Below are 23402 nucleotides of genomic sequence, written 5' to 3'. Positions count from 1 at the left end.
GTGTTTCTTCTTTTAGCTGCCTCGGTGACTTCAAACTTCAGCCTTTTTAAAACGCTGATCTACTTACAAATCCCTTTTGGCTAGCTCAAAATTCTGCTTTTTGGAGGCCTCTTCTTCCCCTCCTTGTTCTCAGCCTTCTCTGAACTGCTCCATCAGGCGCTATTACTTGCTCTTCTAGTCCGTCGGGGACTTTATATGGGCCCGACACACTTTGTCTTGCTGGAGATGATTAAAACAACCCAAAAAACTTCTGATGCGGTGGGCCAAAATGAACATACGTGGTGCTAGTAACGGGTACCGAACACCAGCAGAGCTTGCTGGAGGGTTGCGCGTGGGAGCGGAGGCGAGAATGAGCTTTTCCCTCTGTCGTCCTTCTTGCAGGGGAGAGACCATGGCGGCGTGGAGGTCGCCCACACGCTGCCTCTCCGGAAGGGAACCTAGAGCCCCGGCGGAGGAGCCCCTGCGCCCGCGGCCCCCGCCCCGACGGGCAGCGCCGGCAGCCCCCCGCGCCGCCGCCCCGCGCCCCGGCGGCTGCAGAGCAGCCTCCCTGCCAGCCATCGCCTCGCCCGGAGCCGCTGCGCGAGGCTGGAACCGGCGCTCTGCGAGGAGGGGGGGTGCCTCTGCGCTGTTAATCATTTTAAAATAAATGAAGATGCTACACAAGATATATATAAATTGACGTACTAATCAGTCCCATGGTTCCTTATTTCCTTTATAATAAACAGTGGAGTTGGCAAGCACTGTGGCAGCACAAGGCATCTATATTAATCAAGAGAAGTTTGAGACACTGGAAAAATTAAACTTTATGTGATTTGGACAGCATGAAGAAGTTAAGCACTGTAACAAAAACCTCCCTGATGCTCACAATGACTATTTGATACATTTGAAAAACAGCAGTGGATTCGAGGGCTGGAGAAGTATTAATTAATGAAACTGCCACTGCCTGTCATGCTGAAAAGCAAATTAAAAAAAAAAAAAAAAGAGAGAGAGGAAGAAGGGGGGGTGCGGGGAAAAGGTGGCATTCGGTGCTGAGAAAGCAATGCTTGATGAAGGATTAAAGGGACTAAAGAGAAAGACCGTCATTCTGCAATGGTTTGTTTCATTACAGTTTGGGGACCACTTGCATTTCTAGTGCTCTTGCTCTTGACTGCGCACCATTAATAGTATGTGAATATGGAAATTGAAACACTTCCAGAGAAAAGCTTCTATTCGGCTTTGGAAAAGAAAAGCTAGTCGAACACTAAGGAAAAAAAAAAAAAAAAAAAAAACAGGCTTCTGTGTTTTACTCTCAGGACCTTTTTTTGTAACAGGGCTACGTTCTTCGACCTGATCACAAAAGAAGTCTTCACGTTTAAAAAAAGGAAATAATAAAACGCTCAGCTGTCTAACGCCGCTGATCTGTATGTTTAGAAGAGAAGAGGTGTCGGTGAACAAGTTCAGGCAGCCCTGGGCCCGTAAAGTACTCTCTGCTCCTGCATTTGGTTCAGCAGGTTCACCGCTTCTCCCTGGGCCCCATGACATTTTGGAAAGACGAGGAACTCCTTTTGTGGTGGCAGGTTAACGTTCATATAAATGTGTCATGTCTTGTACTTGGTGATCACTGGTGGTGTTAGGAAAAAAAGAAAAAAAAAGCTTTATATACCTCTTCTACAGTAACTCTTTAACTGCAAGTTTTCAAGGTGGGGTTGTGGCACATAACAGGTTGTTAAACCATGCAGTGTAAGCAATTAAAAATGTATTCCACAGATATAAATATTTTCTTTTCTTATTGCTGTGACACTATGTGTGATGGTAATATTTCTGAGAGTTTCAGATTTTGCACATATAATTTTATGCATTATCAAAAGTTACTGCTGCCTTGAAAGAAAATGTTCTGTGAAAATTTTTGCAAAAGCTTTACTAGTTCTTTTTTAAATTGTAACATTTTGTAAAGGCAGGAAATGGATTAAAAAAACCCCTAGCATGCTAAATATATTTTTCAAAAAAGCAATAATTTTACATGTACAGAAATGATGCTAACCTTTAATACAGGTGAGAGCAACAGTTTACTTAATACAATAATGGAATAGTGCTGTTTTTGTAGAAATGGGCTTCTGACACAAAGATTTGTTTAAAAAAAAAAAAAAACAAAAACCTGAAAAAACCTTACAGTGTGATCTTTCTGTTCTAACAGTTTTGGTGGGCGGGGGGTTGCTTTTTTTAAAAAATCTAGTCAGTAATTGGTTCTGGATACTACTTGTTACTTGTTTTAAATTACTTGACAGTTTTTGTTACTTCGCAACACTTGCAACAATGCAAATTAACTTTCTTATGTATTTTTTTTAAACTAGTTTTTCCTTATGCTATTACACCAGATGTATATCAGAATTCTCTGTAAGTCTCGGTGTAATTAGGAACGTCTGTGCAAATACTTACAAGTGACTGTAATTAACTGTTCTGTGAAGTTATTTTGAGGGAGGTCGCATAGACACATTCCATTGTACACCAAAAAAAAGAAAAAAAGGAGAAAAAAAGAAAAAATGAAATATTTTGCTGTGTTGCTTAATGATTATCATTTTGGGTTTGCACTAGCTTTCTCAGTTTGTTTTGTTTGTTGGGTTTTTTTTGTTTGTTTCGCTTTTGTTTTGTTGCTTTTCTGAGTCATATTTTCCATGAGTGAAAGTAATGCAGTTCAGGAATGCACAAAAGCTAGTTGCTTAGCCTATTTGTTTGTGGTTTAGTTATTAAAAACTCTTCTGTACCCAAAATGGCACAAAAGCGTAGTGTACATTTGTAACTTCTCTTTTTTTTTTTTTTTTTTAATTTTTTTTTTGCAAGCGGATCTAGAAAATCTGAGTTGATATTTAGAGCCAAAAGCTTTTTTCTGGAGCTTTTCTTCCAGAATTTCTGACAGAGAAGCTAGTGCTGTCACTGCCATTACCAGGGTACTAATCAGCAAAGTTTACAATCATAATTTAGCTCCATGAAGAACAACAGTAGGGGAAATCAGTTTAAATAATTATATGCTGTGTATAGCACAGAAATGAGATTTTCACTTAATTAAACAAGAAATAAGAGTGGGTGGGGGAAAGCCAACCTTAAAGACCATCTGTTTTCAGAAGTGAATCCCACAGTTTCTTTTTTCTTCTTTATCATTGTATTGTATTGATTTGTTATTTTAGTTAGGCCATAGTATTTAAAATGAGTTGTGTTCCTTATTTATTTAGTCAATGGGCTTTGATCAGCTCTTTTAAGCAACGTGATAACTTTTTTTGGCATGACGTGCTCCTGTAAAGCCCTTTTATTACTGTTACAGGGACTTTCTACTACCTCTACCAATCTACTGTTCTTCTTCTTAACAGGTTTTTATGGTGTTGCAAGTCTAATGTAACTTAGACAATAAAGGGTTTGATTATCTACGCTGCAGATTCTCAGTGTATCTGCCATCTCTCTCTCTCTCTCTCTTTCTCTCTCCTTCTCTCTGGTTTTTGTGCGGTTTATTATAGCTAAAGAGCAGAAGACTTCTATTCTAGCTAAAGTGAAAGAAGACCTTCCTCGCCAGATTATTTTCATATCCTGCATGTTGTGCACTGACCGAAAGTCGAACTTGGAGAAACTTCTTCCACGGAGCTAATCAGCTACTACATTGCCATCATGCTGTTTGCATTCTTGAAATGCCTTCTGTCAGAAATGCTATGAATAAATCGGTACATACTGCAAAACGGAAAGCAAATTAGAAAGCCAAAACAGTTTTCAGGTTTGTATTTCAAAACCACTTAAAGTCCTTAGTGAAAAGCCTTAGCGTAAATTGCCACCCCCATCCTATGGAAGACTCTGCTTATATGAAAACAACTAGTTAAGAAAATTATCCTTTGGAAAATAGCATCTTCTGGTTGGTGCAAAAAAAGTGTTCTGCTCTTAACTGACTGTCAGATAAAAATCTGTCACTGGAAGGGTTTCCAGGAGTTGACGACGTGCACGTTTCGAGGTAGTCCCTGTAAATGTGTTGCCGCCTTCCGGTGCTTTGGGGTGCTGTGTGTCGTGGGGCGCACGTGTACGTTTGTCGTGCTCAACACGTCGGAGCGTGTGCGATGTTTTGAGCCATTTTACAAAATTGTGTCATTCTAGTGCGTGTGCATCCCCATGTTTGCTCGTTTTCATGCTCAGAGGGTTTGTGACCAGGCCTGTGCTGGGTTTTGTTCTCCATCCTTGCTGTATTCCCATGCTGGGCTACTTACAGCATATCTCAGCAGCCCCAATAGGAGTGCTAGAATTCATTGGGGATTTCTCCTTGAAAAACCAATATCTGTTGCGCAGAGACCTGGAACAAAGCAAGAGGTAACTTCTTTGTTAGGTTCTTGCTACATAAAATGTGTTGGGTTAAAAGTAGGAAAGGTTGCATTTTATGTCAAGTCAAATTTCCCGCTCCCCCTGCAAGCCAGTATTTTTAAGCCAGCAGTTCTGTGCAAAGCACTGAGTTGCAGAGAATTCCCTTCCCTCCTGCTCTCTCCTTTCTCTTTTGCGGTGCTTGACAGCCCCATATGTCAGGCCAAGCCAATGTTCAGAGGCAAAGCTGACGTGGATTCACCGGGAGCTTGTAGGTAATGAGTGCCTGCTTGATACCAATATTTAGAGAGTAACTCAAATGAAATGGAGTGTGTTAATATATGTATATATATAAATTCCTTCCGCTTTAGTTTGTCATTATAAATTATGAAATGATTGTTTCTGGAGCAGCTAGGGGTGTAAAACAGTTGAAGATCAGCGAAAGCATAGACATAGTCCCCTGTTAACTGCTTTCTGTGGGGGTGCGTGTGTGCTGGCATTCTTGAGAGGAACTATAGCCGTGTGTTGACATCCTTACCTGTCTCAAGGTAAGACAGTAGCTGTTATAAATTTATTTATGCCTATATTTTTTTCTTCAGATTCATTAGTGCTGCTTTTGGGAGGAAGGGGAGGGGGGGAACAACCAAGCCTAAACCCCAGAAAAAAATTGCCTTTTGTTCAAGGCTGGCGGACAAAGGGCAAACAGTAGATGGAAAAAAAAAAATCTATATGTGTTGGGTATAAACAAGTATTTCCAAACTGATCACCTGTTGCTAGTCAAAATGGTTTTGCTATCGAGAGAGAAAAGGAGGTGTTGGAAGTGGGAAGCAGGCAGAGAACAGGGGATCATTTTGTTGTGGCTGAATAAAGGGATCAAGAGCATTAAGGTGACCCAGCTCTGTGGGTTTGAATACTGAGGTGGATGTTGCCCATAGAGCCATAAGAAAAAGAGATGGAGAAGGCATGTGAAAGATCAGTAAGGGGCTAAGTTTTGACCCTCTGAAATTCAGGTAAGTAGATGGAACAGCGTCTGAGAAAGGCCAAAGCTGAGGACAGGACCAAGGAGAAGCCAGGAGTGGAACTAGAGTTTTAGAGGAGAATTACCAAAGAGTGGAAAAGTTGCCAAAAAGGGCAAAGTCAACAGTGAGAGAGATCAAAAGGCTGTGGAGATGGAGCAGAAACTCTGAAACCTAACCAGAAGAGGTCTGCGCGCATTGCAAAGTGCTTCTGTTCAGATGAAAGGGAGGAGGGATAAGCAGGCAGCTTCCAGGGAGATGGATTGGAAACAACAGAAAATAAGCACATAATTTAAACTCTGTGAATCATCTTATTCTGCAAAAATGTTCTTCTGTGGCATAAGCCTGAGTGATGTTCTGACAGAAAATAAGGAAATGCCTTTTTGGATTTTTGCTCTCTTGACGGATGGGTGAACCAGAGTTAGGACTGTAATTATGAGTAGTTGAGGCTGGACTGAAGGGTCTCTCCAATACCCAAGGGGTTTTGAAAATCACATTGCTCTTTTCGAGAAACAAGCAGACTCTGATTAGCCCCAAGCAGGAGGCAAAAAAAACCCAAGGCAGGCAAGAAGGCATAGTGTTTTAAGCAGATGCTGAACTGGAACAATCCTTTGAGGATGCTAGAGGGTACGTTCAGATAGCATTCTCTAGTACAGAATATGTTAAGATGCCTCATAGTATGTTGGATAAAAGAGCTGGGGATGCTCAAAGCTGTTAAGAAAAAATGCCCGATACTAAAATGGCTTCAGACACTTGGCTCTCTCCTTTGTGAAATCTTTTGTATCTCAAATATAAGTTGTGGTTCACGTAAGATTGGTACAGATGGCTTGATTTGTTTGTTCCTGTGTCATCAGTGTTATCTACAAAGGTGAGTTACTTGTCAAGAGTTTAGAAAATGTGAGGTACCCATGTTCCCTTTCTGTAAGTGAAAATCTCTACATGTCGTATTTCATCATCATCAACCAAAGATTTTTCTAAGCAGAGAAAAATGTTTTATTTATCTTCTAAATATTCATTGTTCTCATATGACATAAAATAAAAGGGACACTGCCCGTCCAGTTCATCTTACTTCCAGAATTCACCTCACTTGTCTGGGACAGAGCAGTGTTGTGCCTTGCCTGGGACAATTAATGAGCCATTAGTGGTTTCTGAGACCTACAGCTCGCCACGGAGCGCTGGAGGAGTGCTCCAATAAACACGTTTCTGCTAGGGATCTCCCTTGATGAAGGTAGGTCATGAACTGAACCAATTCTTGCTTTTTACTACAAGTTTTCACGAGAGTCATGCTGATGTTGCAGGGACACTGGGTCTGTTCTTCCACAAGGGAGCCAGCGGTGGGAGGTCACTGCGGTCAGCTCACCCATGGAGGACCGTGGACTTAAATGGTAACCGGTTTGCTGGCCACTGCTTTCCCAAACTTTTCTTCTTCATGTGTTCGTCTCCCTCAGAGAGCACAGATGCAGGTGGTTGCTTGCACCATGGAGGAGGTGACATCTCCAGAGCAGTGGTGCGAATGGGCAGCTGGGAAAAGTCTCTGTTGGCAAGAAGTCCACGTCGGGGGCTTGCTGAGAGTCCCGTCCCCTCTGCTGGCATTTCTTCCCTGCCTCTCCTGTCAAATGGCAAATCAGTTGTTGTGGGGCAGTGCTCCCAATAAAGTGCAAAACTCTGCTGTGGATATGGGAGTGATTGTTTTTTCCCCAAGTTTTTTTTTCTCTTCAAATATTGACAGAGTAGAGAGCACCCCTGAACTGCGTTGTTAGAGAGCCAGTCTGGAGGAAGCCTGGTGCAGATGCGGTATTAAGCACATTTTATATCTGTAGGAACAGCAGGCAGGCTCTAGGGGCTCTTTGCAGTGGTGGATTTGTGGAAATTTGCTCACTAGAAGGCGGAGTTATGTGGAAATCTGCTCAGGTGCTCGGTCTCTGGTTGCTTGCCATGCCTGCCCTGAGAGGGCAAGGCTGCCTGCTGCCGCTGGCCCTGGGATGGTGAGGGGGGACGCCGACTTGCTGCTTTCCTGGCAGTGACACACGTGCATGGCTTCCTTGGGCTCCCTTCCCAACCTGCTCACTTCCCCAGCAAGCAGGGGGAAGCTCTGCTCGCTCGCGTCCCATGAGCCGCATCCACCAGGACAGAGCCATGAAGGGAATCGGGACTGGTCTGAGCCCATCGGGGAAGGCATCTCTGCTTTGGCACAGCTGTATTTTGGGTTTTTTTGGTTTGCACCAACCATGCAATTGGGAGCAGCCCGGGAGCCAGCAGCCCTGAGCTCCTTTTGCCGGGGATATGTTCCAGGCCTCCCTGGAGGACCCTGCGCGTGGTGAGTGACTGAGACTCTGGGCAGTGATGTCTTGAAAGGCTCATTGCAACTCTGCGTTCACCCTTTGCAAGTAAGGGCTCCCTAGCATTTGGCCAGGGGTCATTTATGGGCAGAAGTGACCTGCAAGGAGCCTGTAGGAGCTTCCTGAGCTAGGCCAGAAGGGAAATTCCAGTGAAGTCACCATTCGTTATTGCTGAAGGTAATCTGATGGGTGATTTTATAGATCTGGTTCTTTGCTCAGCGTCGTACGTGATGTTGGACAAAGCAATTTGCCAGTTACAGTGTTGAGGGTAGGGGGAAGGACGGGTAGTGAGCAAATGTCAAAAACGACATAGGCTTTTCACTTGCTGCTGGAGAAGCTGGTGATTTACTTCACAGCGCACTGTTCATGGGCTACTCCATTTCCTACACTGCCCCTGGAAGTTTTAGTGCTTTCAGGGTTAGCAACATCTAAGGAATTCCCTGCAAAGTTACTTAAGTTATGTTTATTTTGTCTCCTCCGACAGCACCCAATGTGAGAAATGACATGGCTTTTAAGGTGAGGCAAGTAGAAGGGGAATAGTCCAAGTGGCAGCAGTGTTGCTGTCCTAAACTGCTACTTTTTCAGAGCATGACATTAAATTATTTGGGAACTGAGTTCGTTGTCCTTTGCATTGGTTCTGTTAAATAAACAGTGACTTTAAAGTGAGGCACAGCTGGAGGCACCATTAAACCCACCTGAATTTCACTTTCTCAAAGTTGTATTTTCTGAGTATTTTGCAGAATGTGGGTCTTTATTAAGACTCTGAGAGCCTTTAGAAAAACAAGCACCTAAGTTTAGAGAAATTATTTTGGTTGTAGCCAGAATTACAGCGCTTCTGGAATTTGACCTTGGAAGAAACATGTGAGGGCTGAGGTGGCACGGGAAGAAGCACCAAGGCTGTAAACCTAGCTAGATGGTGACTTGGCCACGTTATTACTGAGGCTGGTTTGCTAAATGTGACTCCGGGGAGTACAGGTGCCTTGTAGGGCCTCCTCCGATCATTTTTCATACTACTTTGGCAGAATAATTTTCTTTATCAGATTACAGTTTCCTTTATTATCTAAAGGGCCTCTTAGGTAGGTGTCTGTCTGCGCTGGGCACAGCTATGGTAAGAGACATTCCTGATGCGAAAGCTGCACGTGGGTTGCCATGCAGAAGTGACTCTGAGCCGGGCTTGAGGGCAAATTCACCCTCTGCCCACCTCACTTACCTGCTTGAATGCCTTTAAGCTGCCTGTGAGGCAAACTAGTTGCTGCTTTGAGAAGCGAGGTGCAACGCACAGGGGATGCACGCGGTGCTCTAAAGGCATTACCTGCCATGGGGCTCGGCCCTGGCACTCTTGGTTTCAGTCAATCTGCCCTGAACTTCTGCTCTTACTGCAACCAAGATATGCAACAAATAATGCTGGCTGTAGCACAAGAACTTGACAGTGACTTGACTTGTGTGGAGGCACAAGAACTTGACAGTCTTAACCTGACCAGGTAACAACGTGTAAAGTTTGATACTTTGCTGTTTCTATAGAGCCTTTAATTGTTGTTTTTAATTATTCTGTCCATCCATGAGTCCATGTCACTTCTGTACTGTTGGAAGGATGCAAGCTGTTTCTGAGAAGAGACTGAATACCTTTAGAGTTCTCTCTATCCTTCACCAACTTGGAAAAAGGGCAAACTATCTTCTCCTCCCCACCTGCCTGTATTTGAAGCAACTGCATTAGCGTCAGTAGGATTTTTGCATAGTTGCATGGCTGACAGCGAGGACAAATCTGACTTCCAGTCAATGATGCACGGAAACGTGCTATATGCCTATTTGCATAGTTATTTTATGAAGGGAAGGGGTTAGAACAGGGATTGCAGGATGATCGCAAAATGGTCCTGCTCCCTACACGCATCTGGGGAAACTGACACCAGTCCTAAAGCCAAACCCTAGTTAAATCAAGAGATTAGTGTGAAGCTGATGTCATATATTAGCTCATAATGTTTTAACCGAAGTTTCTGCTTTTGGCAAGAAACCTATCTTAAAAAAAAAAAAAAAAAACCAAACCAACAAAAAACTTGCAATAAAGAAGATGGAGGTAAACAGGTGTAGTTGTCCCAGTGAATCAATTGCGAAGAAGCAGTGAAAATGATACTTAATATACTTTAAAAGATTTGGCTTTAGTATGAAAATGATACCAGTTGAAGTGAAAGCAATACTATCTACGTGGGAAAGTGGCATTGAAATATTCTTTCTTTCTGCCGCCTTTTGTCAATAAGAGAGGCTTGAATTATGCATTAGCAAGCTATAGAGTTATGGAAGATAATACAGTGAGGTTATGAACCCAGAACAAAAGAAGGGGAAACTAGGTTCAACTCGGTAATACATCACTTTGAACATATATAAATGGTTATAATGCTTTGCACATTATAAAGACAGTAGTCACATATTTAAATGAGAACAGAGCCATTGCTTCAAGATTTTCTTCAAATATTAATTTGAGCATTGTAATTAGTTCCTCTTGGGAAGCCTTGCAATGTTCAGTACGTTTAGAGTTTTGTGGAATATTCTAGAAAATTACTCTTAAGTAGATGTACTTGAGATGTAGGATCTTACATAGATATCAATTTGTATTCACATAAATGAAATTTTGAATCGCTGGCTGTGAATAGTCATCTCTTGAAATGGGAGCAATCTTTGGACAGAGATGGCCAAAGCAATACCAATTCTAAATACCAAATATTTGAAGGAGAAACCGTAAGCGAAGAATTATTCACAGCATTTTTTTTTTTTACATCATTAATTGTTTTATAATGTGCTTTGCTCCCTAAATTGACAAAGAGAAAGGGAAGCAAAATCTGTTGGCTAATCGATTTGCTATCTGCTGGTCATTACGAAACGGTGCATTTCTGCAAAGCCTTTCCCTGAGGGACGTCCAGCCGCTGTTACCCGCCGGGTGCTGGTGCTTCTCCCGACCTTGGCTCCAGCCCACGAGGCCTCGTCCACCCCTGCCTGTGCAGGGTGCTCGGCTGCAGCAGCGGGGGAAACAGAGAAGCCCACACTTAAGCCTGACCTCAGCAGCTCCAGGTTTATTCGTTGTGTTGCTTTGTATATCTACGGAGGTGCGCCGTTCCCAGGGCAGTTTTGTTTGGAGCTAGGGTGCTTGCTTTCCAGTTCTCGAAGATGGAGTGGCACAGGGCAGGGGGACATACGGGGGGACAGAGCTGTCCTTGAAACATCGTGTTTCCCAGTGATCGATGGGATGATTCAGCTGGTTCTTCTCTGGGCCCGGGGGCATGGGATGACCCTGAGAGTTTCTGTGATGCTGGCTTTGAGGCCCTTGGCTGCACCACCATGAGTGGCACTTGGGCTTGGGCAGATGTTGGAGCTGGGTCCACTCAAGTCCTCCTTCTTACCCACATGGAGCAAATTTGCTTCACAGTCAACACGGAGCAGGGAGGCTGCCGTAAGCCTGTTGAGATGCAGCCTTTCCCTTTCTTGCTCAGCTTTGGAGGCAGGTGGGAGCCTGGGTCCCTCGGTCCCCCATGCTGGGCTATGGCCACTGCCAGTCCTCGCTGTGCTGCTGGCCAGAGGTCCATCTGTCCAGAAGTGCTCAGCTGCTGAGGTTGTCTGCCCTCCTCCGGCAGCGTAGGGAAAAATGATTGCATGGTTTTGTTGCTTTTGCTAATAATGTAGCTAAAATTTTAATTTTTTTTTTTTAATAGGATTTTGGGCAGAGATCAAGTGAAGAAAAGTTAACTACAACAGTTGTGTTTTTTTGTTTTTTTGTTTTTTTTGTTTTTTTGTTTTTTAAGAGAATTATGAACTTTGAAAACCAGGTCTTCCAATGGCTGAAGCTGTTTCCTAAATCAATGAGAGACATCTGATGTGCACTCGCAGTTCCCTGAGCTGTATCATTAAACAAGTATAAGTTAACCAATCTTCAGTCCACTGTTACTTGCTTTTAATCACAGCTGAGGAGCTCCTTAAGAAAACTCTTGGGAAAAGCAAACCATTTCTTGAAGAGAGGAATAGGGAGTCCAAGGTAAGCATTTACCAGTTGCCAAGAATCTTTAGATCCATTTAGTGTCTCATTATTTGGTGAATAAACCACCTGGCATTGCTTAGAAAAACATCAGTATAATTTCTTTCCAAGACAGACCTAATTGTATAGCAGTGTGTGGCCATTATTTTCTTCCACACCCAATCTGAGACTGGGAGTACATGCCATATAGTTTCATTCTCTTTTCGTTTCAAAAACAATGATGTCCTTAAAAAATGAATAATTGTGGGGAAATGGTACTATGTTTGGCTACTCACGCTAACTGCCTTGCTTAAGAAAGGTGCCAGCTGAACCCTTACAAAAGAAGTAAAAATACACACACGTGCCCCAGCATTATTGTGCTCTGCAATGAATGGTTATGATGAGGAAAAGAGGAGACTTCGGTTTTGTCCTTTGTGTGGTTACTTTTCGGGGTCATAGATGAGGGCTCCATCGTCTTGAATTAGTCATCAAGAAGCCTCTCATTTTCTACCTCCTCTTTCACAGTTATAGACTCTCACGCACATAATCATGAAGATTGTGGCTCTTGGTCATGAGAGGAGAGGTAATTCCTGACGTTTGGTCGTTCTCACTACCTGCAGATTTTGGAAACTGATTCTGAAGAGCATTTGGTAGGAGCTGGTTGGGATGTTGCAGGGATATACATACAGGTCCTTAATTTTATTTAGTCAAGGGACTGCTGCATATGGCACTAGGCATGGAGGCTTTTTAAAGTTGGGTTTCACTCCTGAGCATATGGTACGCTGCCAGTAATTAAGCCTGACAGTCATGGCTGCACAGATCACTTTGAGTAAGCAATTGCCACTTGGAAGAAACGTCTCAGGGCCACCTAGGGAAAGAGGTAAATGCATCCTTACCCGTATTGTATAGCCGACACCAGCAAAGAGCGTAGCAGGGCTGAGTTCTCAGGTACCGATGTGCTGCAGGTGTGAAGGTCACAACTTCATACAGCTGTTTGCTTCTGCTTGTGCCTATCTCCTTGTTGCTGAGGTGTAGCTCCCATCAGTTGCTTTTTGGTAAGTTTCTGGTTTCAGGCAGGCTCTGGGAGAACTGGGAAATTGTGACCTGTGGAGGGTTGATGGCTTTTTCCTGACTATTGCTAGCTGCTGTGGTACGCAATGTGCTGTGGAGGTCGGAATGGAAAGCACGAGAACGTACAGCCTGTGCAGCCTCAGGATGCTCTGTCTTTGGTGCCAGTGTCCATCCGTGAGAGGCTGGTGCTAATTTTCTTGCTACACAGCCCGGATCATGTTACAATTTTCATAAGATTTTTAGAATTTTCAAATCCTTAGAAAATTTAATTGTCGATTTAACAGAAGTAATGCTTGGTCCATAAAGCATAACACAGCTTAAAAAAAAAAAAAAAAAAGGGGCAGTGAGGATACAGACAGTTTCTGGGTAGAAAGTAATTCACAACTTGGGTGGCTTCAGACCAGTTTTGGGTCTCCTGTAGGCTAAGGAAAAAAGTTGCTGCTGCTTTCCATAAAAGTAGGAGCCTGTCCTTGCTCTTCATTTCCAGTGCTTATTATTTTTACCACATTCATATTTTTATATTTTGCTTTTGGAAGACACAAGGACAGAGCGATACTCCCTTTCCCCTGATCTCGCTGTGATTATCTAGCATAAATCTCCCTTTATAATCTTATCACTGGGCAATTCGGTTATTTTAAATGTGAGCCTTCTTGCCCACTAATCAGTTCATCTTCAGGTTTTTAAAAGCGCTATTTCATAATTCTGCACATTCCAATTGCTTCTGAGTGTCCAGCCCAGCTCTGCCTTCACTTATCCCCTTCTCCTTCCTTTCTGACAAGGCAGGCTCTTTCTCTCGCTCACAGTCTTCGCATTCCTTCCAAGTTGATGCACATAGTCATTTGTAATCAAGGCTGTAAATTGTATTTAAAGCTGTACTCCACTATCCATGGATATTTGGATCATAAATGAGAGTATTGTCCTGCCTGTACTCTCACTTATTCTTTCAGCCGTAATAGATCCTTTCATTTGTGCTCAATTAGCTTTTCCACTCCTGCATTCAGACCCTGAAAGTTTCCACTCTTTTCTTCAGGTCTTGAATGCTGATGGTGTGGCCACGTTTGCCTCTACCCCATAATTTGTTTAGCTCTTTTGTGCCACAGATCTCACTGAATATGGTTTGTTTGTTTTGACAAGTCCAAACCCCGTGACTATATTGCGCCATAATATAAAAACGTACCCTTTAATTATTGCTGGGGTGCTACGGCTTTGGGACGGACCTCTTAGGTGTTTGGGCTTTTATGTCTCCAGGTTGAACGTAACGAGAATTTTTCTAGAAGGCTGGTTTTGTGTTGGTTTTTTTTATTATTATTATTATTGTTCTGATAGAGCAGCAAGCCAAGTCACAGCAATCATGTGTCAGGAAGAGTCATTTTTAGAACAGCACCCCACAGCGTGCAAGTACACAGAGTCCTCTTCCTCTTGCCGCAGCGCCCGTACGCCGAGAGGCGCGATCCACCCCGCTGCCGCCCCCGGCCCCTTCCCGCGCCCGCGCTGCCCTCCCGGCCCGCGGCAGGGAAAACTCGGCGCTGCCGCCGGCTGCTCCGCGTTAGGGGTTACGGCTCCCCTGGGACTTCAGCCTTGATGCAAAATATGTGGCTCCTAATATTTGTAACAATTTGTCCCACTGCCGGCGCAGCTTTTTATGTTTGCTGACGTCTCTGAAGGTGGAATTAGAGTGAGTCTTCTTGCGAGCAAGTGTTTCCTTTTCCCTTCGCATTTCCACCCCCGGTTTCTGTTTCTTTTTTTTTTTTTTTGGTCTTTGTTTTCTGAGAAGGAAAAAAGCAAAACTCAGAGAAAATTAGCCAGCTTCACTTCCGTGCTTTGTACTACAAGATGTGCACATACTCTTTCAGCGTGATCAGACAGGTTTTATTTCTCTTCTCATTCCATAAATGTGGGCTGATTTTTATTTTCTTTTTTTAATGGATGTTCATTTCTGTTTTGAAAGTATTTTTAGGGGAATTCTCTTTCACTTTGAACAAAGCCGGCACGTTTAAATAAATGTTTCTCTTCTGTACTGAGCCCTGGGATAATGTTGCAGGCAGGGTAATTGATGTTTCTTTGAAACTAACATCTCAGAAATTATTTTGTGATCATCTTCCCCTTGGAAGACAATCATGACCTTTCTTTCCAAAACTGCCGATGGATGGAGGGAGAATCTATTTGGATTCTGTTTTGGATGAAGTTTGTCCTTAATATTTGTCAAGATTTCTAGTAGGTTTAAACTGAATATGACAGAGGAACTAATCTCTAGTTTATTTCTCTTGCTATAGATAAGCATCCCTGAGTTTCCCTAAAGTTTTCCTATCCTGGGATACTCTAGAATTAAAAATACAATTTAAAAAAATCCGTATCTCTGACAGACTCAAATGAAGAGTGTTTCACTTTGTGTCTAAGTGCACAAAAAGCAGGGAGGGAGCAGGACAAAGGCAGTGGAGGTGTTAGGATATTCATCTGGGACGTGAATCTGAAAGCAAGGCGGGAAAATACACCAGCTAACAAGACCTTTGCTGACCTGCATTTGGTGGGGAGGATTTAGGGAAAGAACTCTGTCCCTAACTCTCACCAGCAAGAGATGACAAATTTAAGCAATAAAGTATCATGCTTCGGGCTCTACGTCGGGGGCACCAGAGCTTGTCGGACAGAACTTTCTAGAGCAGTCAACTCTAACTTTAACCCCTTCGTGAACATCAAATGTAGCTAGATTGTCTTTTCATATTTAGGGATATCCAAAGTATAAGCCTTTTTTTTTTCTTTTCTTTTTTTTTCTTTCTTTTTCACCAGTTAGAATGGACTTGAAAACGCCCCCAGACCTCATTTATTTGACACTTTTCATTTGACAGCTCTGAAACATTTAATTTTTGTGAATCCACAATCTTTATAGATCCCCAAAGAGACCTATATAACTAACAAAAACATGGCATAGCTAGTCAAAGCCTTTATATATGTATGTATAAAAATCTCAGTTGCCATTCTTTTCTGTAGACACCTTTCTCATTGTGGAACCCTACTCATCTATACAGAAAACCCAATCTGAAATCCTATCCTTTCCTCCTGAAAGGAGGGTCAACGTGTGCCTCTGCTGATACGGATTTTTCCACATAAACTGACCTTGTGCAGCATTTCTACTTAGTGAATTAAAATCAGTGGAGAGAGCCAGCCATGTACAAGTCTCAGTGGCCTCGTTTTATTATACGCACTTTTAAGGATAGACTGTTAAGGAGGAACATTGCTTGCATGATGGTGAATAGCGATTCAGGCAGACAAAGCACAATGGAATTGCTCAGGATTCACATCCCAATCTGCAGATTTCCATGGCTGCAAGTCCTGTGCTATCCTCCCTCTTTGTACATCTGTACCCTGCACATACGATTATATCTCATGTCCAGAGTTACTGCCATTTGTATATCGCATACCGCAGTCACAATGTCTAATATTGCTATCGATATATTATTTTCCTCTGGTTTTATTTTGGGTTTGGACATTGTCCGAGTTTCAGACTCCTGACAGCAGGGAATGATTCCTTCTTCTCAGTCCAGAAGGTCACCATCCTTTAGCATGACAGACGTGTACCAACATTATAATCATTGGTGACGTCCTACAGCGAGGGAGCTCGCTCTGAACATGGATTTGGATTTCTACATGACTTTTATTCCTCTGTATCCCAAGTTCTCCATAGTTTAAGGTTGGGCTGAGAGGGAGGTAGATGGAGGTCAGGGAAAAGAGAACACTGGAAGGAAAATGCGATGCAAATCAACAAGCATCATTACCAGCAGTGTGCCAGAAGCGCATTAGAGGGACTTGGGTGTAAGGAAGTCTGAGCCTGGCTGGTGATACGGAAGAGAGGATCTCTTTTTTTGGGAAGTGGTCAAACACGGGAGGAAAAACAAAGTGATCCATTCCTGGCAGCTGTTTGAAAGCACAGTCATGCCTGTTCCCTTTGGTATACGTCCTTTGGGCATCTACTGAACTGGAGTTGCCTGGTAGCAAAGCAGAAGTTGTTGAGATATAAAAATGCTCCTATTTTGCATTTTCCAATTCAAACTGCCAGTACGCTGTAAATGCTAGCAGTCCCTTACCCCCCTGCACAGAGGTGCGGTGGCACGTGCTGCACGCTGCGCTTCTCGCTGACCAGAGACCTCCAGGAGGTCTTGAACCAGAGATGAGACGTTAAGGGCTGATTTTCTTCTCTGAGAAGAAGTGAGAGTCTTACCATTATTTTATCATAGTGTTTTGGTATTTAATATACAAGGATTTGACAAAGTACTACTGTATAATCTTCTAACAATACCCATTTTGTCCCATAAAATTATTATATCCAGTCTTAAAATGTTAAATATGTCACTATTAGGGTAGAGTATCATAAAATTCAGTTTATAATATTAAAACTCAAAAATGACACAATGTTATCAATCACATTCCTTGGTAATATTCAACTTTCTTCATTTTTCTTTAATTTTGCATTTTAGTATAACAAATTGAGATTAAAGCCCCAGCCTCCGGTTCAAGGTCTCTTGGCGGTGAATGGCAGTAAAGTTACAAGTAAAGTGATAAGAAAACAAATCACACTGAAATCTAATATTTAATAACATTTCAGACAGATTACAGAGATTTAAGACCCTGTGCTGTAATCAGCATTGGATCAGGGCAGATATGCTAGTAATTGCAGAGGGAAATGCTCTCATCTCCTTGAAATAAATGCAGATCATCAATGGAAGACTGGAAATACACTGAGCAGCTAGTATAAAACTGAGCTTTCTTTCTGGTAGGATTTTTTTAAAATTTCTGTTGTGCTCCCAGAACACAGAAACCTGTGTTACATTGTTTGCTTTTAACTGAGGAAACTGTATATTCCCCATTCCCTTCCATTCCCCATCACCTCTCCCGTTGGTGCTGGTATTGCACATCTTTAATCCAAACTTTTACATTTCTTGAACAAATGTAGGGAAAACTTCCCTAAAAATGAAAAAAGCCCCCAAAAAGGGCTTTAAGTGCTCCGATACATTTCTACTTATTTTCTACTTTTTTAATATATCTTTATCCTGTATTTTATTTTTAGAATACCAGAATGTAACAAAATTGTATTTTTATTCAGCTCATAAAGGACTAAATCTCCTTTTGAAAATTTGTTCAACTGACAACGAGCTGATGGCCAAGTTGCACAATAATGCAAAAAAAAAAAAAAAAAAGTTACACTTGAGTTAGCGGGGCTTTCTTTGCACGTAATGTACATATCAATTACTTAGTGATGCATTATACGGTATAATCTAATTCAGCATGTCAAACTTTTCAACCCAATTTATAAATTCAGCTGCATCAGCCTCTGCATCATTTACACCAAGTAATTTTTAGCTTCTCTAGAAATCAGCTCCTATGGAAAAAAATGGCTAGATTTATTGTATGTGTTATACTCTGGGACCTAGTTTGCTCAGTGAGCAAAATGAATGCAGTGAGTTTCACACAGTAGAACTAGATATTGTGTATTGTATTTTGTATGCAGAGCCTTTTTCTTTCTTTTCTCTCTCTCTCTTTCTTTCGCCCCCCCCCCCCCCCCCCCCCAATAGAGCTATCCAGTCTTGAATATGTCAGTGTGCCTTGAATGTGCAGTCACATTCTGAGGTATGTCTTTGAACTCTTCAATGGTGCTTTGCATTTCTTTGAGACCTTTTATGGGAAGGAAATAGAGAAATGTGGACTAAAATGCTGTGCGGTTGTCTCATTATTTCTCTTCCATTAAAAAAAAAAAAAGAGTTAGTTTTTGTTAGACAGGGACACCTCCGTTATATAGTATATTCAGCATCTACTGTGCATGGCTCCATACTGATACTTGCAGACAGCATGGGGTATGGCGTACCAATTTAGAAGGCCAAGACAATAGTTCTGTATCTGCTCCGAACAAAGAAATTATCATCCCCAGCTAGCAATTACTTTGACAAAAGGATAAATTGATCTTCAACGTATATCTCATTCCTGGCCGTTTTTTAAATTTTATTTTTTAAAATAGAAAAAAAAAAAAACCTAGAGAAAGATGAAGACTAATGGCTAGTAATCAGAGGATAATAAAGTGTGACCAGAAAAATTAGAAGCTCCCCTGCAGCTCTAATTAAGCCAGTAGGAAACATATCTGCAGAAGGATGGCAGAATGGGACCTGTAAATACATACTCCTCTTCAGGGCAGGATTCTGTCACCCTTCCTCAGGCAAAGTAACATTTTGGTACCTAAATGGTCGCGAGCAGCAGGCAGTATGGGGTCACAGCATGGCATTTGGCGAGTTTCAGCTGGAAAAGCTTGTGCTGCAATGCTCGATACACAGCACTTAGGCTGCAGTCAACCACCTCCGTACTGCAGGGGTGTTAAGCGTGAGTGTCACCAGCCAGAGAGATATAAATTAAAGATATTTAAGGAGAAATTTCACAAAGGATTATTCTGGCACAGAAAAAGGGAAGCCAATAAAAGTTTGGTACAGAGGACTACTCACAGAGATTGTACTAATATATTTTATGAGGTTTCTTTTAATTAAATTTACAGTTTAACAGATTTTATTTCTACATGTGTTAGGCACGAAGAGGAAAGAGGTCTGTCTGAGACAGTTTTTCTAGAACTGAGGTAAATTTTTTTCTCATAGTTGTGAATATATCCTCTGCTCAGCAACTGTGTTTATCTTTTAAGCGGTGGGGAGTATGGGTTTACTATCTCAGTTAATTCTCGGCTCTAACACCCATAAAGTGTAATGCTTTAAACAAGTTTAATTTTTAAAATCTATTTTGCACATGCTGTTTTGACAGAGACATTCCACAAGCAGCTATCTTTTTATACCGTACTTGGGGCACAGCATCTGACAGAGATTACTGTATAACCTGAAGTACAAGTATTGGTGTAAAATACAAGACTGTATACATGGGATTTCATCCAGAGCACTCAGCCAAAAGAAATACTGAACCACCGCTAAATCATCCTAATGAGTTAAGTATTGTGTGTGGTTTTGTTATTTTAAGCAAATGTACTCGTATTTGTTTCTGGAACTATAAGGGATCAGTCAAGCAAACGTTTCCGTGAAAGGAAAAAAATATATGTTCATAAAACTTACACCGCCTTACTTTCTTGGTGGCAAAGTATTTAAAATAATTGTTCAACGAAAGACTAAACATTTTCTTGGAAAACTCATTTAACACAAGAATTAGCCATATAGGGTGTCCACTCCACAGTGTAAAATAATAAACTTCTTTCTTTCTTTCTTTTTCTGTTTTACCTTTAATGCATAACCACCTTTATAAAATCCATATGTTACACATCATAACTAGGCATTTTCAGTTGAAAAAAACCACCAACCCAAACCTACAAAGAATTAGACTTGCAGGCCTAAGAAAAACATTTGCCTGGTTTCCAGTTTAAATTGGGGGTGAGGGAGTGGAGAGAGGGGCAAGGTAAGAAGGAAACACTACATCTCCGCCTAGGCTCAGCGCCGGGTTGCCAGAAGAGGGGCTTTCAATAGGCACAATCAGAACAGCCTCAGCCTTTATGCTCTTCTCCAGCTTTCTGTGGGTATAGGGATTAAGTGACTACTGCAGTTCATACATGAATGGTTTCCCTCCCAGATGTGAAACATCTTCCAGACAGCTTGGCCGGGAGGTTTGGAAACATCTGCTGCTCTCTCTTCTCCCATCCCCACCTCCCGGTCATCCCGATTGTGATGGGTATAATAATGGGAAAACAAAGGGGGCAATCCCTGGGTATTACCATTGTTTACTTTTCAATAGGAGTTGGAAGTTTTTCTTCATATGCTTTGCACTTGCTTTGGTGAGTAGCGAAACAAGGAGGCATAAACACAGCACTGTGTTTATGGTAGGTAACTCTGGTGGGTAACACACCTTCGAAATTATTCTGGTTGGTAGGGGGCTTCCAGCCAAGGACCATTTGACATGCAGCCTGGGGCAGTGGGGGGCACAGCAAAAACAACTTCATTGTATCTTTCGAAGTCTTCCAAATCTTGGCTCACTGAGAAACAGTTCACCACTGGACTAATTCAGGGCAGTCACAGTAACCTGGGGGCATTCTCCCACCAGCCACGTATTGCTGGAGTCCATCGAGCTGGGACCATGCCGTCACCCGGTTTTGGAATGACACCCACTATCTCAGCTGTCTGCTAATTGAGGCTTGTCCTTCTGGAAAAGCCTTCAGATGGTCATTTACGGCAATGTGTGAGACTTGCAGGAACAGAGAGAGGGGCTCTCCATGCTAGAGGCTACAGCCTTTCCCTTAGTCTTCACCAGGCTGTTTCAGTCCCAGCAGCACTGGTTGCTCATAGACTGTATGTAAATACATTGTTCTGGCTGGCTTTGCTGGGTTCACCACCCCCAACCCCCGCCAAAAAAAACGCCAAACCCACCACTTTTCAAGATATTTCACTGAGCAACACCTACAGCTAAGACAGATTTAAGGAATTTTCACTCTATGATACAGAAAGGCCAAACACAGTATAGAATTGGTTTTTGCTTTCCTTTATAAATCAACTGCTGCTTTAGTATTTAACAATCATAAAAAGACACTATTCTGTTTAGGGGACTTTTTAAAAATAATCCTTCTCACCTCTTTGAGGTAAAATACATTTCAGCTAAGTGTCTTATTGGGGTGTTTTTTCCAGCTGTAGCCAAAAAGACCTACTTTGGCATGGATGTCACCACCTGGAAAGAGCAGAGACCTACAAACACAGAGAACACGGTTTCAGTTTCATCATTACAGGCTAAGGCACAGTATGGCCATTACCAACAGCTGGGCAATGAGACAATAACTAAACATGGCATTATTGTGTTTCTCATGGATGCTTTACTGGGAAAGTTCAGAGAGGTGGAGACACTCATGACAGAGGAGCTCAACAGGGATTTTTCACTTTGTGTCACATGATAGTTTTTAAAAATTTCTGCTAAGGTATGTCAGAGGTGAGCTGAACAGCTTGAGTCGAATGCCAAAATCAACGCACACAAATTGTTTAGGTCCCAGTTCTGCACTACAATATACGTGTATACCTACAAATTACAAATGCATCTATCTGAGAAACCATGTCTTTGGTGTTTGTTGCCTACTTTATCTCTGCCACAGGTTTCTGTCTTGTAGTGAGGTCAGTAGATGTTTGCGTCGCTACTGCGACCTCCTCTTTGCAGGAGGGAACAGCAGTGTCCGAGCTGGACACAGTACTGCAGGCCGTTTAGGAAACAGTGATTTCCTCTCCCCTATCTCCATTTATTCACCTATGCTAGAGCCTGCTCTCTTGAGCAGCTTCACCCTCAGCCATCTGATGAGTAAGGATATTTCCACACAACACCTTTTTCAGGCAGAAGCACCCACGCTGCCCACGCACTGGGCTGACCAAACGTCCCGTGGCTACCATGAGCCCGAGCTCACCATCCCGGCAGGCAAGTTAGCTGCTGCTCCAGGCACCCACAGGCACGCTGCTCTGTTGGGAGGGCAAGAAAATCAAGCTGTGGCAACTCAGATGGAAGGCAGAAAATGCTTCTTTAAGCCAGGAAAATATCACGGAGGCTGTATCTCAAGTCTGCTCCAGTTTCCACGCTCAAATTCCCTCTTTAGCATTATTGTTTTAAGTGAAATCTAACCTTGATTATGTGGCAGGGACTATTACGTTATTTGACTGTTGGGCGTTAAATACATTTTCAGTACAGTATTTGATTATAAAATGTTAACAGCATTTGCGGTATTGCCATAATAGCTACAGATCTCAGCTACTAACAAGGCCTTACTGTGCTACTCATTTTACAAATCTGGAGTAAAAGACAGTCCTTGTCTCTGAGACTGTGAAGTTTAAAGAGAGACATGTCTGAGCGCTGAACATAAGCACAGAGAAACTCAGTAACTTGCCTGAAGTCTTAATAGCCAGTCAGTGGGAGAGTCAGGGATAAAAAACATGTTCCCTGAGCCCTGATTGTGCTGTGCTCACTTGATCACTTCATTTTTAAATAAATCTGGTGTTTAAAGTGCTGTTTATAATTATCGTTCCAAGGGACGTTGATAAGGTCAATGCACAAGCACCTAAAACAGAAGAGAGTTATATTTGGAGGCGCTGTAGTGCACAGGCGCTGCAAACATGGACAGGGGTGGCGAGTTTTGAAGAACGGCGGTGTAATAAACTGAGTTAACCTGTGAAGTGGGAAAAATATCAGACCACCTTGTCTGAGCAAGTGTCAGGATGTGGGGGAGTACTGAAGCAGAGGAGGGAAAAGCACAGGGGAGAACATATGGATGTGTCTTCTGCTCTTGCAGCCACAGTCTCCTATACAGGGGAAGGTCACAGTGTTCTTAAACACAGTGAGTGTGCTGCAGCTGTAAGGCAGACAATCAGAATAATCCACTAAAAACTATATGCATCTATGGAGATATATGTGTCTGTATATACAAAGACAAAACTTTCACTTACCGTAGAAAGTTGACCAAAATTTTATTTCCTTATTTAGTTGAGAATATGTGATTTCCATTCAAGTTCCAACAGAAGCTAAAAACATCTCATCTAACTAAATCACAGTGGGTGTCTGGTACATCAAAACTGCATGAGTAACTGATGGGACATGGTAGGGATCTGGTGGCAACTCTTCTCAGTTCTGACCTCCTGTTCATCAGCAAGGACTGATCAGCGCTTGAATTTATCATCTTTGGTTTAAACA

General features: G+C 42.4%; 1 protein-coding gene across 2 annotated transcripts in view; it reads left to right on the top strand.

Annotated features, from left to right (window-relative positions):
* The window catches only part of ZNF516 (zinc finger protein 516), a 106096-nt gene extending 105530 nt beyond the window's left edge, over nucleotides 1-566 (top strand). For both annotated transcript variants that reach the window (XM_082310936.1, XM_082310937.1), the window contains exon 6: nucleotides 382-566. In XM_082310936.1, coding sequence (XP_082167062.1) covers nucleotides 382-441 — 60 coding nt within the window. In that variant the 3' untranslated portion in view covers nucleotides 442-566. The remainder of the gene's footprint in view (nucleotides 1-381) is intronic.
* The last annotated feature ends 22836 nt before the right edge of the window (nucleotides 567-23402 follow it).

This window comes from Platalea leucorodia (assembly GCF_965183815.1).
Source record: "Platalea leucorodia genome assembly, chromosome: 1".
Lineage (NCBI taxonomy): Eukaryota > Metazoa > Chordata > Aves > Pelecaniformes > Threskiornithidae > Platalea > Platalea leucorodia.
The sequence above is the reverse complement of the archived record's forward strand: the minus strand, read 5'-3'. Positions and strand labels throughout refer to the sequence as shown.